The sequence below is a fragment of the Papio anubis genome, chromosome 16 (assembly GCF_008728515.1).
Source record: "Papio anubis isolate 15944 chromosome 16, Panubis1.0, whole genome shotgun sequence".
Taxonomy (NCBI): Eukaryota; Metazoa; Chordata; class Mammalia; order Primates; family Cercopithecidae; genus Papio; species Papio anubis.
Genome location: NC_044991.1, coordinates 12,347,341 through 12,361,802, shown reverse-complemented (window position 1 = coordinate 12,361,802; position 14,462 = coordinate 12,347,341). Strand labels below are relative to the sequence as shown.

At 54.8% G+C, this 14,462-nt stretch overlaps 1 protein-coding gene across 7 annotated transcripts in view; it reads right to left on the bottom strand.

The window, feature by feature from the left end:
• The window catches only part of LOC101001218 (casein kinase I), a 48,364-nt gene that overhangs the window by 21,774 nt on the left and 12,128 nt on the right, over nucleotides 1–14,462 (bottom strand). For 5 of the 7 annotated variants that reach the window (XM_021921552.1, XM_003905537.2, XM_021921555.2 and 2 more), the window contains exons 1-2: nucleotides 6,605–6,901; nucleotides 3,521–3,608 (exon numbers count right to left, since the gene is read on the bottom strand). In XM_021921552.1, the coding sequence (XP_021777244.1) occupies nucleotides 3,521–3,596 (76 nt within the window). In that variant the 5' untranslated portion in view covers nucleotides 3,597–3,608; nucleotides 6,605–6,901. Of the gene's footprint in view, nucleotides 1–3,520; nucleotides 3,609–6,106; nucleotides 6,424–6,604; nucleotides 6,902–14,462 lie in introns of those variants that run through there. The other 2 variants (XM_021921553.1, XM_017945311.2) reach the window with 2 other exon arrangements.

Genomic DNA, 14,462 nt, shown 5'->3' with positions numbered 1-14,462 from the left:
GGGAAGCCGAGGATGGACAAGGTCATCACCTGCCCAAGTGCATACAGCTCATAAAAGGGAGCACCAGCACCCAAACCTAGGCTGAATTTTCTCCAGAGCCAGTACAAAGAGGAGTAAATCTGGACTTAGTTTTTTTTTTTTTTTTTTTTTGAGACGGAGTCTTTGCTCTGTAGCCCGGGCTGGAGTGCAGTGGCCGGATCTCAGCTCACTGCAAGCTCCGCCTCCCGGGTTTGTGCCATTCTCCTGCCTCAGCCTCCCGAGTAGCTGGGACTACAGGCGCCCGCCACCTCGCCCGGCTAGTTTTTTGTATTTTTAGTAGAGACGGGGTTTCACCGTGTTAGCCAGGATGGTCTCGATCTCCTGACCTCGTGATCCGCCCGTCTCGGCCTCCCAAAGTGCTGGGATTACAGGCTTGAGCCACCGCGCCCGGCCTGGACTTAGTTTTTTAAATGAATGAGATGACTATGCAGATAAACAGGAAGTCCTGTCCCCAGGGAGGTCCCACCACACGAGATTCTGGATTTTCTGAGTGATCTTGGGCTACCGCCCTCCAGCCACGAGCCTCAGTCTCCTGTCTGCAAAAAGACAAGACGGGAACTGGGATGGGCACTGTCTAGGAACAAGGCTGTGCCAAGAGCTGTCTCCATGCCCTTTGACCTCCAGCCAGTGGCTCCAGGCTTCAGTGCTGAACCCAACAGCTTCAATCATACACCCACTCCAATTTCACACAGTAAGGAGCTGGGTACACTCATTTCAGATGTGAAGACTGAGGCTCAGCATGATACAGTGCCTTACTCCAGGTCACACAACAAATGAGGAACAGACTGGGGATCTGAACCTGGACTGACCCCCAAATCTCAGCCTTTTTCTTTCCTTCTTTTTCAGGATGGAGTGCAATGACGCGATCTCAGATCACTGCATCCTCCGCCTCCCAGGTTCAAGCCATTCTTCTGCCTCAGCCTCCTGTAGTCCCAGAGCCAGCCCCTCTAAGATTTACCCTCATTCCTGTCCCTGCGCCCTCAGAAGCAGGCTAGACACACCTCTGTGCCTTGGTTACCCTCCTTGGTAAATGAAAATCAGCTCTGTCCAGTGCAGAGACTGGGACTACAGGCATGTGCCACCACACCAAGCTAATTTTTGTATCTTTAGTAGAGACAGGGTTTCACCATGTTGGCCAGGCTGGTCTCGAACTCCTGACCTCAAATGATCTGGCCGGGCGCGGTGGCTCACGCCTGTAATCCCAGCACTTTGGGAGGCCGAGGCGGGCAGATCACAAGGTCAGGAGTTCGAGACCACGGTGAAACCCCGTCTCTACTAAAAATACAAAAAAATTAGCCGGGCGCAGTGGCGGGCGCCTGTAGTCCCAGCTACTTGGGAGGCTGAGGCAGGAGAATGGCAGGAACCCGGGAGGCGGAGCTTGCAGTGAGCCGAGATCGCGCCACTGCACTCCAGCCAGGGGAACAGAGTGAGACTCCGTCTCAAAAAAAAAAAAAAAAAAAAAATGATCTGCCTGTCTTGGCCTTCCAAAGTGCTGGGATTACAGGCGTGAGCCACAGCTCCTGGCCTCCTTTTTTTTGAGACATGGTCTCACTCTGACACCCAGGCTGGAGTGCAGTGGTGCAATCTCAGCTCCCCGTAGCCTCAACCTCCACGGTTCAGGTGATTCTCCCACCTCAGCCTCCCAAGTAGCCGGGATTACATGCACGTGCCACCACACCCAGCTAATTTTAGTATTTTTCTTGTAGAGATGGGGTCTCATCATGTTGCCCAGGTTGGTCTCGAACTCCTGGACTCGAGCAATCCGTCTGCCTTGGTTTCCCAAAGTGCTGGTATTACAAGTGTGAGCCAGCACACCTGGCCATCCCAGCCTTTTTCTATTCTGCTGTGAGGCTGCTGTGCATGCCTGTGCATGTCACAGTCCCCATTTTCTCATTGGTTTGCTTGACTAGCCTTCAGTGAACACCCACTGTGCTGACCACTAGCAGATACTACCTAATGCCTGCCTCCCCGGGAGTAGCTTGGCATCGCAGAGAAAACCTATGAACCAGCTGTGCCGCACACTCTCCCTCCCTCTGAGCTCCCAGGTGTCCATAGGGGAGAGTCATCCACTAAACACTCAGCAATGAACTGCACATCTGGCTGGCACTTTAGAGTTTACAAAATACTTTTCCATCTGTCATTTCATCTGTGCCTTAGAACCTTTCTTCATCAGTCAGGCAGAATTATCACAAATTTTACAGATGGGGACACTAAGGCACAGAGGAGCCGCATGACCTTCCCACAGCCACACAAAGCCATGTCTAGAACGCTGAACTAGACGTCTAACATCTCCCTCAGCATGTTCTGTCTTCCACGCTCTCACTCATGTGGCGGGCTGTGGGCATACAGGCTGCTTCTGCCAGTTTTCTAGAGTGGTCTTGAGAGACCAACTTGACCATCTGTGCCTCAGTTTCCTGATGTGCCAAAGAATCTGGTACTATCTCTAGGGGCTGCAGAAAGTACCCTGCAAGGAAGTGCTCAGGGAACTCCCAGTCTCCGACCCTGTCTCCATTGAGGCTTCCTTAACACATTTCACACTCCAAGGGACCCTAACCACGGGGTAACAGAAACCCCGAAGTTCTGAACTGATGGACATGGCCCACAGACTTGGTGATCTCTGCACTGGACAGAGCTGATTTTCATTTGCCAAAGAGGGTAACCTGCTTCTGAGGGCACAGGGACAGGAATGAGGATAAATCCTAGAGGGGCTGGCTACCTCACTCCAGCAACTCCAAGCCTCCGCTCCCAATCCACAATCACCAACACTAAATACCTTCCCTTTGGACCAATAATCACAAAGGAAGGGCCAGAACTCATGACTGTGCCCCGCAAAAGTGGCACTGAAAGGCGCAAGCTTCATTTCTCCCAGGCCAAGGGGAGGACTGAGAGGTCAGTGACTTGTTTAAAATGCAACACCACAGCAAACTCATACTTTCAACAGGAAGCACATCTGGAGAGAAAAAGAGAGAGAATTCCCTAATGAGGAGACCCCCCCCACCCCGCCCCCGAGGTTACAGGGGAGCCTGCGTCATCCTAAAGCCTGCCAGGGCTGGGTTCCAGGAGACCAGGACATAGAGAGGGGGCCTGACTAGGGGTCCAGCAGCAACCCAGATCTCTTTTATCTACCAGTATCCTTCTCCCAGGAAGCAAGGCAAAGGATGTGAACCCTGCCTGGGTTTTCCCACACCCAGCTGGGGACCCAGCTGACCCGGGACACTGAGGCACAGAGGAACCGCATGACTCCTGCAGAAACTGGAGCTAAAAATACCCTCCAGTGCCCAGCCTGGCCTGTGACAGGAGGAGCCCCCGGCCTGCCTCCCGACTGACTACCTGCTGCTTCCTTCCCGACCTGGAATGGCCCTGGGGCAAATTATGCCCCTGGAGCCACATTCCAACTTCAGAGCCCCAAATCCTGGGGTCTTTCTTCCTCTTGGTACCACAGGCTGGCCCAGGGGCTCCAGCTGGAGTCAGGAACACTCACCCAGGTAGATATCTCCGAAGGACCCACTCCCAATCTTCCGTCCCAGGCGGTACTTGTTCCCCACGCGTAGCTCCATGGCTCACTCTTGCTGCAGAGGAAGCAGGAACATGAGGGTCAGTGAAGTGGGGAGCCAGGAAAGGGGTCCAGCCCAAGGCCAGGCAGAGCTACCAGGAACTCGAAGACCCACATTCTCAAAGACCACATTCTGCAGGTGTGAGGCGGCCCATAGCCTGCACTCCACAAACCTGGGGAACAGCTAAGGGAGGCTGAGGTTAGGTTTCAGTGTGGCCAGAGGGGAAGCGGCCAAGCAAGCATGTCTTTGGGGGACACTCATTCAGGGGCCCCTCAACAGAAGCTTCTCAAAGGATCACAACGGGCATCAGCCCTCTTACACCTCTGAAATGACAGGGCCTCTCCACTCCTATCCCCAGGCTCCTACAGCCTGGCCTGGTCTTCCCAAGTACTGCCCCTGCCCAGAGGCCAGACCTCATCGGTGCCCAGCGTGCCTTGCAGGAGAAGGTCATATCCCCTACTGGGGGGAAGGCAGGAAAGAAACACCCTAGACCACCCACCTTCCAGTTGCCTCCCCATCTCTACATCATGACACCAAGAACCTCACGTGGAGGCCCGTAGCCTCTTGGATAAACTGTTTGGAGCTAGCGTCCTTCAAGACTAGGAGGGTCTCCTAAGAGGACCCTCATAGAACAGAGGGCAATGAGCCAGGGTTTTAGCTGCCAGCCCCTGAGGGGTGGGAGGAGGAGTTCTGATGTGAGCAGCTTCTCTCCTTCCTCAGGGCCAGGGCCACCCTAGGAGGGACCCCTCTGCTCTGGCCTGGGGCAAAAGTCTGGACACCCTGTTCCTGGTCAGCAGAGGAGGAAACTGGAGGCCTAGAGGCAGTGCTGCCGTGGGCACAGGGACCAGGGATGCAGTAAGCAGGGGGAAGGGTGATTACAAGAGAACCAGCATCAAGGACTAGCAAGAGGGAACTCCTTTTGCAGACAGGGTACTCAGGCCCACAGAGGCCACGCCACCTGCCCCACATCACCCTGTAGACGGTAGCAGCCTCGCCTAGGACACAGCTCCGGCCATCCCACCCGGTGGTCTCCCACACTCACAAACCAGGCAAAACAGGAAGACTGCAGAGCAGCTGTGCTGGCACAGAAGATCAGCCCCTTGCCCGTGCCAAGTGCTGCCCCCAACGACCAGGCCAGCCTGGGAGGGAGATGGATTGCAGGGACAGTGGGCAGAGCCCAGGAGAGAAAGGCCAACCCCAGCAACCTGGCTCCCCAGGAGCTCACCAGCCCTCCACCAATAACCATGAGGCAGGGACCTCCACCCGAGCTGGCCAAACTCTGGGCTCTCAATCAAGGGCCACTGCCCACATGCTTGGCCTGTCTCAGCTGAGGTGCCACGCTGCCAGGGGAACGCAGTCCATGTTTGCAGGAAACCCACACGCCACACACCCCACGTACACACACGTCCAGCTTCCCGAGTGTGTACACTCCAAGGGAAGAAAGAAAAGCAGGCACGCACAGTGAGCCCTGTTGCGGGGGGCGGCGGGGGGGAGGTGTGCACGCAACACCCCCCACACCCCAGTCCATTTTCCGCCAACACCAATTCAGAGACCACACACGGCAGCCAGGAAACCCGCAGGTTAGGAAAGGAACATAAATATACCCGCATCCTATATTACATAAATACCCACGCCGGGTTATATAAATACCCATGCCCTCTGTCTGGGTGTCTTACATAAATATACTGCACATGACCCCCCAGTATCTCCCCACTCACCGGCTGTCTGCAGAAAACGGGAGCGGGGAGGGGCAAGGCCTTCAGGACCCCGACTGCTCTGTGCCAGCCATCCAGACCCCCAGTGCCCTCCCCAACACCCCTGGGGTTCAAGGTCTCTGGGGGAGCCTAGACTGTCCCGGCACCAATCCCCAAAAAGCCTCCCAGAGGAGAGCAGAAAGGCTTCATTCAGAAATGGAGAGGCTTTTCCGTTTTGCTGCTTCTCCCATGGGGGAGGGGGGAGATAAACAAAGTGGGGGGAAAAGTGGATAGGAAGGTTCAAGAGTTTCAGCAGGTTAAAAAAATTAGACAAACTACCAACCAGCATGGCACACAGGCAGTGCTTCTTACTCCCCGACCACCATCGCCTACCCCTGAGCCAGGGCCCTTGTCCCTTGGACGATTAAAATAAAAATTGAAGGGACATCATAGAAAGGAAAGCAAAGGAGATCCAAAACAGGCATTGCTTGGAAGCAACTTGAGACACCGTGTCCCCTTCTCCTCTCCCCAAATCCTTCTCCAGGAAGGAGACTATGCCAAGAAGAAAATATGCAAGAAAACTAAGGGGAAAGTTGGGGAGGGGGTTCACCCCACTTCGAGTTTGGGTATTAAGAAGGGCTTGGGAATCCTCTCTCTAACGATACCCAGACACAGTTTTACGTTCCTTAGAGACTTGCAAGACACGAATCTCTCACACACAAAAATGGGAGAATCCGATCCGATAAATAACCCCCACCCCTTCCTTTCTCTCCACAAAGAAAAACAAATCGGTGGCCTGGTGACCACACACATCTTCACCTTAGGACCCCCAAACGCCCGCCATCCAATGAGCGGGAGCAGCCTTGCGGACCCCCAGGTCCGGGCGCCGGGGCCGGGAGAGCAGGGGGCGCCGTCGATTGTCCGATGAAACCTACGCGGGCCCGAATCAACAGTATCCGGCGCCCAGCACCCCAGGCCCCCTCCCTCAGCGTCCCCAAATCACAGCCGGGGTGGCCGCCTGGCCGGCCGGGGCCTCGGAGGGTCCAGCGGGGGGAGGCGGAGGCAGGCCGGCCGGAGGGGGCCTCCCCCGCGAGCCTGCAAAATAACAGGCCCCCTCCTCCTCGTCCCCAGCCGCGCCTTTGTCCTCGCCGGGCCGAGCGGGCGGCGCCCGGGCTGCCCCCCCCCACACCCCAGCGCGAACGCGCGTGTGTCCGCCCTCCCCTCCCTCCCTCTCCAGCAAAAACAAAGAGGCTGAGGGAGCCCCGATTCCCCCCAGGTTCGCGCCCCTCGGCGGGCCCACGGCCCCCCAATATTTACCCCTCCGGGAAGGCGCCGGTGCCGGGCCGCTGCTCGGGGGGCTGCCACGGGCGGGGGCGGCCCGCCGGGGCGGATGCCGGAGGATTCGCGGAGCCGCCCGGCGCGCCAGCCTCTCCTGGCCCAGCCGCCGCCGCCGCCGCCGCCGCCGCGCTCCGCTCGGCCCCGGCTGGGCTCTGGCTCTGGGCTCTCGCCGCCGCCGCCGCCTCCCTCCTCCCGGCCTCCTGCCCGCCCGCCCCCGCCGCCGGCTCGCGCGCTCCCGCACCGCGCGCGCCCGCCGGCTCCCATTGAGCCCCGGGCCCGCCCGCTGATGTCATCCCCGGCCCGCCGCCGCCGCCCCGGAGGATTTAAAGGGCCCGCGCCCTCCGCGCTGGGGGCCGCAGCCGCGAGACGCAGTCCCCCAGCCCCAGTGCAGGAGCGCGGGCTTACGCGTGGGGGTAGGGGAGCGCACAGATACTGACACCCTAATGCAGTCCAGGGCACAGGTGGAAAAGACGGGCTGAGGGGACACAGGGAAGAGGGGAAGAGGAGGGCGCACAAAAAGCGGGGGTGAAGGGATGGGAGGGGAGGGTCTAGACCCAAAGTCTTCTCTCCCCGCCTGCCGGGTTCTCTCTCCTCTCCAGGCGGAGCACTGGGCTCCTGCGAAAACAGGCGCTATTCACGACACTGCAAAAGATGTTAGACTGCTGGGGGCTCAGTCCGCCTCCAGGTTCAGAGTGCCGCAGAGAACACAGGCCAGGTTGATTCCGGGCAAGAGATTTGAGGAGACAGGTAGGGATTTCGACACAAGGCCCAGAAAGGTAGCCTGGGCTCATACATTCTCCTCCCGTGGAAAAATCAAGGGTAAAGACCTTTTTTCCTTCTTCTTCTCCTCCCTGCAGCTCAAACTGTGATGGGCACAGAGAGGACCCTTAGATCCCAATCTCATTCTCCCCTGTTGAAGGAGGGGTGCCACAGTACCAAAGCACCCACACCTGAGTCAGGGCTCCGAGTGGTGCACGAGTGGTGGTGCACGTTTAGCCAAGTCACCTCCCAGCTCTGAGCTTGGGTTTCCTTAAACAGCAAATGGGAGGAAGGACCCTGTCCTCCCCAGGTCACAGGGAGAATTAATAAAAGCTTCTACTGGCATCCAGAGCCGCCGATGAAAGGTTGCAGAACAAAGTCATTAAAGCGATGATATTTACACTGTGCCATGCAAAGCTTCCAATTATGACACACCTATATTCACACAGTTGTGACTGTGGACACGCAAAATGCCTGAGGCCCTGCGTCCAATCCCGGAAGCACAGTTCCTGGGAGGAGTCACTATAATGGCCGTATCTTCCCTCCCCGAGGCTGAGGGACTGAGTCACACACTTGTCCAAACGGGCAGGAGCCCCACAGACTAGGTCCTTTCACCGACCAGGAAACTGGCCCAGAGAGGGGAAGGGGTGTGCCCAGGACCACAAACCCAAAAGGACAGCTCTGTTCTCCCAGCAATCACCAGGAAACTGGGTCTATCAAGAGCCCATTTCCAAGAGTGAGAAGCCTCCTCCCAGGAGGGCCTGCCTTCAGTGACACCTTTGCTAGACAGGGGGTCACCAGCCAGGCGGTGGGCTTTACTTGGCCTGTGTGGTGCTTTCTGTTGTTGTATTGTTAATCCCCAAAGTTTGTTGTTGTTGTTGTTGTTTTTTGCTTTTTTTTCTTTGTTTTGAGATACAGTCTCACTCTGTTGCCCAGGCTGGACTGCAGTGGCCCAATCTCGGCTCACTGCAACCTCTGCCTCCTGGGTTCAAGTGATTCTCCAGCCTCAGCCTCCCTCCTGAGTAGCTGGAATCACAGATGTGCACCACCACACCTGGATAATTGTTGCCCAGGACCACACAGTATTTTTAGTAGAGATGGGGTTTCACCATGTTGGCCAGGCTGGTCTGGAACTCCTGACCTCAAGTGATCCGCCCGCCTCGGCCTCCCAAAGTGCTGGGATTACAGGCGTGAGCCACCACGCCTGGCCAATCCCCAAAGTTTTAAAACTGGAAGATTTCATATTTCAGATCCAGATTCCCTGTTTTTCTTGAGGCATTAGGAGATCCGGTAACTCTGGTCCCAAGTTCTCAGCGGACCTGAGCCCCAGCCACCTGCCTTGGTGGGAGTCCCAGGCCCACCCCCTTCCCCCCCACCCCCGCTGCCCATTTTGTTTCTTTCCTCACATGAGCCCAGGCAGAGGGGCCTGGGCACAACTGAGCAGGGGTGAAGTCTGCCCCAGTGTCCTCCAGTCCTCACCACCCCTAACCTTCCAACCTGGGCCCTGCTTCCCAAAGCCCTCCTCTTCTTCAGCACTTTCTAAGCACCCAGCCCTGGGAGAGGAGGTTATTGGTTATCTCATTTAATCCTCTCAAACAACAGATTACACTGTATTCTTTCAGAGAAGGAATCAGGCTCCTCCCAATGCTTGCCTAAGGGCACAGATCAACCTCTCCTTTAAACTGGGCCTGGCTGGAACAGACCCCGTGCCCCTTCCTAACCCAGCCAGACCCCCAGGTCTGACTGCAGCACAATGTCCCAGCTTCCCTCCACCTGCTCACGTTCTCCCCTCTGCATTCAGGACTTGTAACCACACCTCCCACTCCAGCACCCCCACCCCCACCCCCTGCCCCAATTAAGATCCTGCTCAGTTTCCTGGGCCAGCCAGGCTGAGGAGCCCAGCTCATCCCCAGGCCTGCTAGAGAGCCTCCCTGCCTTACCATTCGAAGGGCCTGCTATTGTCCACTGCCTGAGTTGTGGGCCCAAGTCCTTGTCCTTCCTATCACTGGAAGACCTGTCTGTGGGCCTTCCCAAAGAGCTTTGCAGCGAAGCTATAAGGGAAGGAAAACCATGACACAAAACCCAGCTGAGGAGGGGAGACTGGTCTAAAGTAAAAAAAAAATATTACCTATTCCAGCAGCCCTACAGCCTGACTTCTCTTTCCGACTTGGTTCTCAGGGATTCCTCTCAGATTTAACTCCTAACTTTAAAACCCAAGGGTGGGGCTGGGCACGCCCCTGTAATCCCAGCACTTTCAGAGGCCAAGGCAGGCGATCACCTGAGGCCAGGAGTTCAAGATCAGCCTGGCCAACATGGTGAAACCCTGTTTCTACTAAAAATACAAAAAAATTAGCTGGGCGTGGTGGCAGGCACCTGTAATCCCAGCTACTCGGAAGGCTGAGGCAGGAGAATTGCTTGAACCCAATAGGCCGGGGTTGCAGTGAGCCGAGATCGTACCATTGCACTCCAGCTTGGGTGACAGAGTGAGACTCCGTCTCAAAAAAAAAAATAAAAAACAAAACAAAACAAAACAAAAAACCCAAGGGTGTGGCAAAGTCCCCTAGCCACCTTCTCTGCAAGCCAACAAGAAGATGAAATCAGGCTAGAATAGGTGTGGGGTGAATTCCCAGCTCCCAATGGGCCCACCCTGGGTTTCAGCTGCTCTGCATTGGTTCAGGAATAGAGGCTCTCACACCTTTCCAAACTGATTTTTGTCGTTGTTTTTTAGAGGCTCACTCTGTCACCCAGGCTGGAGTGCAGTGGCAGGATCATACCTCGCTGTGGCCTCAAATTCCTGGGCTCAAGTGATCCTCCTGCCTCAGCCTTCCAAGCATCTGGGACTACAGGCATGCATCACCATACCCAGCTAATTCTTAAATTTTTTTTTTTTTTTTTTGAGACAGAGTCTCGCTTTGTTGCCCAGGTTAGAGTGCAGTGGCCGGATCTCAGCTCACTGCAAGCTCCGCCTCCCGGGTTTACGCCATTCTCCTGCCTCAGCCTCCGGGTAGCTGGGACTACAGGTGTCCGCCACCGCACCCGGCTAATTTTTTGTATTTTTTTAGTAGAGACGGGGTTTCACTGTGTTAGCCAGGATGGTCTCGATCTCCTGACCTCGTGATCCGCCTGTCTCAGCCTCCCAAAGTGCTGGGATTACAGGCTTGAGCCACCGCACCCGGCCCTTAAATTTTTTATACAGATGGGTTCTTACTGTGTTGCCCAGACTGGTCTCAAACTCCTGGGCTCAAGTGATCCTTCTGCCTCATCCTCCCAAAGTGCCGTGATTACAAGTGTGGGCCACTGTGTTCCCAAACTGACATTTCGTACCTGCTCCCTATTTCAGATCCTTCAGGATCACTTGACCTGCAGGAACACTGGGCTGGCATCCCAAGGACAGCCCTGGAATTCCCAGATAATGAAGATATGGCTGCAGATAAACCCAGAAAGATTTCAGTACCTCCTGCAGGAATCTCAGTCTTGACTAAGGACATGCAGATTTACTAAACATCGAGGGCTGGCCTGAAAATGGCCCTCCAGGATCTGTCCTCCACTCCCTGCACCTGGCTCTCCTGACCTCAGCTCCTGTACACGTTTTCTTCTTGCTCACAGCCATGTAACCTCACTGGCCTCCTGCGGAATGAGCCTCTGGCCTCACGGCCTTAGTGGGGGCTGTTTCCACTGCCTGGTGCGCTCTTCCCATAGAGCGCCACCCCCTCACCCCTCACCTTCCTCAAGTCCCCTTCACAGGTAGGCCTTCCTGGTCTCCCAGTTTGTTTGTTTGTTTGTTTGTTTAGAGACAGAGTCTTGCTCTGTCTCCCAGGCTGGAGTGCAGTGGCCCGGTCTCGGCTCACTGCAACCTCCGCCTCCCGGGTTCAAGCAATTCTCCTGCTTCAGCCTCCAGAGTAGCTGGGATTACAGGCGCCCACCACCATACTTGGCTAATTTTCATATTTTTAGTAGAGATGGAGGTGTCACCATGTTAGCCAGGCTGGTCTTGAGCTCCTGACCTCAGGTAATCCATCCGCCTCAGCCTCCCAAAAAGCTGGGATTACAGGTGTGAGCCACCACGTCTGGGCCCAGTCTCCCAATTTAAAATCCTGGCGTTGGGCCACAGGTGGCATCTCATGCCTGTAGTTCCAGAACTTTGGGAGGTAAAGGCAGGTGTTGCTTGAGCTCAGGAATTCGAGACCAGCCTGGACAACATGGCGAAATGCTATCTCTACAAAAAATACAAAAATTAGCTGAGCGTGGTGGCTGGGTGGGTGGTGCATGCCTGTAGTCTTAGCTACTTGGGAGGTTGAGGTGGGAGAATCACCGGATCCCAAGGAGGTTGAGGCTGCACTGAGCCTTGATCACAACACTGCACTCCAGCCTGGACAACAGAGTGAGACCCTGTCTCGAAAAAACAAAACAACACCAAAAAAAACCAGTGAGACCATGTCTCAAAAAATAAAAATAAATAAATAATTAAAAAATAATAATTGGCCGGGCGTGGTGGCTCATGCCTGTAATCCCAGCACTTTGGGAGGTCAAGATGGGCAGATCACGAGGTCAGGAGATCGAGACCATGGTGAAACCCCGTCTCTACTAAAATACAAAAATTAGCTGGGCATGGTGGTGTGCACCTGTAATCCCAGCTACTTGGGAGGTTGAGGCAGGAGAATTGCTTCAGCCTGGGAGGAAGAGGATGCAGTGAGCTGAGATCGTGCCACTGCACTCCCACCTGGATGACAGAGCAAGATTCCATCTTTTTTTTTTTTTTTTTGAGACGGAGTCTCGCTCTGTCGCCCAGGCTGGAGTGCAGTGGCCAGATCTCAGCTCACTGCAAGCTCCGCCTGCCGGGTTTACACCATTCTCCTGCCTCAGCCTCCGGAGTAGCTGAGACTACAGGCGCCCGCCACCTCGCCCAGCTAGTTTTTTGTATTTTTTAGTAGAGACGGGGTTTCACCGTGTTAGCCAGGATGGTCTCCATCTCCTGACCTTGTGATCCACCCGTCTCGGCCTCTCAAAGTGCTGGGATTACAGGCTTGAGCCACCGCGCCCAGCCACAAGATTCTATCTATAAAAAACAAACAAAAAAATTGGCCAAGCTTGGTGGCTCATGTCTGTAATCCCACCACTTTGGGAGGCCAAGGCAGACAGATCACAAGGTTAGGAGTTCGAGACCAACCTGGACAACGTGGAAAACCCCGTCTCTACTAAAAATAAAATAAAAATAATAATAAAACCCTACCCCCATGGGTAACTGCCTTCCCCTTCTCTGCTGTGTCTTTTTTTTTTTTTCCTTTTTTCTTTTTTGAGATGGAGTTTTGCTCTTGTTGCCCAGGCTGGAGTGCAATGGCGTGATCTCGGCTCACTGCGATCTTGGCTCACTGAAATCTCCGCCTTTCAGGTTCAAGCGATTCTCCTGCCTCCACCTCCCGAGTAGCTGGGATTACAGGCGTGCGGCACCACGCCCAGCTAATTTTGTATTTTTAGTAGAGACAAGGTTTCTCCATGTTGGTCCCACTGATCTTGAACTCCTGACCTCAGGTGATCCACCCACCTTAGCCTCCCAAAGTGCTGGGATTACAGGCGTGAGCCACCGTGCCTAGCCTCTGTGGCCTGTTTCTTTTTCTCCTGGCCTGTATCACTATCTAACATGCTCTGTAGGGAATTTTTATTTTTTTGTCTGCATTCCTTACTTTGGGGTCTAAGCTGCACAAAGGGAAGGAGTTAATGCTATTTTGGGCACCACTGTGTCACCAATATCTAGGATCTATTCTGGCACATAGGAGGTATTTGACAAAGATTTGCTGGATGAATGAATGAATGGGCCGTGAAGAGACAGCCTCCTGATCTCTGACCAACTCCAAATGCTGTCGCCCACCGTGCGCCAGACTCTTTAGAGACATGTGGCCTATACTGACGTGGTCAGCACTCACTCCACCCTCGGGGGCTGGGGGTGGCCTGCCAGTGTCTGTGCCCTTAACTACTCTCCCAGGCTAGTGGAAGAAATAGTTTCTTTTTTTCTTTTGAGATGGAGTTTCGCTCTTGTTGCCAGGGCTGGAGTGCAATGGTGCGATCTCAACTCACTACAACCTCCGCTTCCGGGGTTCAAGTGATTCTCCTGCCTCAGCCTCCCAAGTAGCTGGAATTACAGGCATGTGCCATCACGTCCAGCTAATTTTGTATTTTTAGTAGAGACTGGGTTTCACCATGTTTGTCAGGCTGGTCTCGAACTCCTGACCTCAGGTGATCCACCTGCCTCGGCCTCCCAAAGTGCTGGGATTACAGACGTGAGCCACCATGCCCTGCTGTGGACATAATTTCAAGAAAAGTTGGCCAGGTGCAGTGGCTCACGCCTGTAATCCCCGCACTCTGGGAGGCCAAGGCAGGCAGATCACAAGGTCAGGAGATCGAGACCATCCTGGCTAACACAGTGAAACCCCATCTCTACTAAAAATACAAAAAATTAGCTGGGTGTGGTGGTGGGCGCCTGTAGTCCCAGCTACTCGGGAGGCTGAGGCAGGAGAATGTCGTGAACCCGGGAGGCGGAGCTTGCAGTGAGCAGAGATTGTGCCACTGTACTCCAGCCTGGGCGACAGAGCGAGACTCCGTCTCAAAAAAAAAAAAAAAGTCCTGGGTGTCCCCCATCCCCCATCAGGCTCCTGCCCCTGAACCCATCCACTACAGAAGGAACTGTAGATTCCAGTTGGGAGAGCTACAAGCTTCATTTATTCCACTCCACTGCTTTTTTCATTTTTTGTTTGTTTCTTTTTTAGAGACAGGGTCTTGCTCTGTCACCAAGGCTGGAATTTAGTGGCATGATCATAGCTCACTGCAGCCTCGAAATCCTGGACTCAGGCAATCCTCCCACCTTAGCCTCCTGAGTAGCTGGGACTATGGGCGTACACCACCATCACAGGCTAATTTTGTTCGTTGTTTTATAGAGACAGGGTTTCTATGTTGCCTAAATGGGGTCACTATGTTGTCTGGGCTGGTCTCGAACTCCTGCCCTCAAGTGATCCTCCCCCATCAGCCTCCCAAAGTGCTAGAATTGAAGGGGTGAGCCACCACACCTAGCCCCCCTCCACTGTTT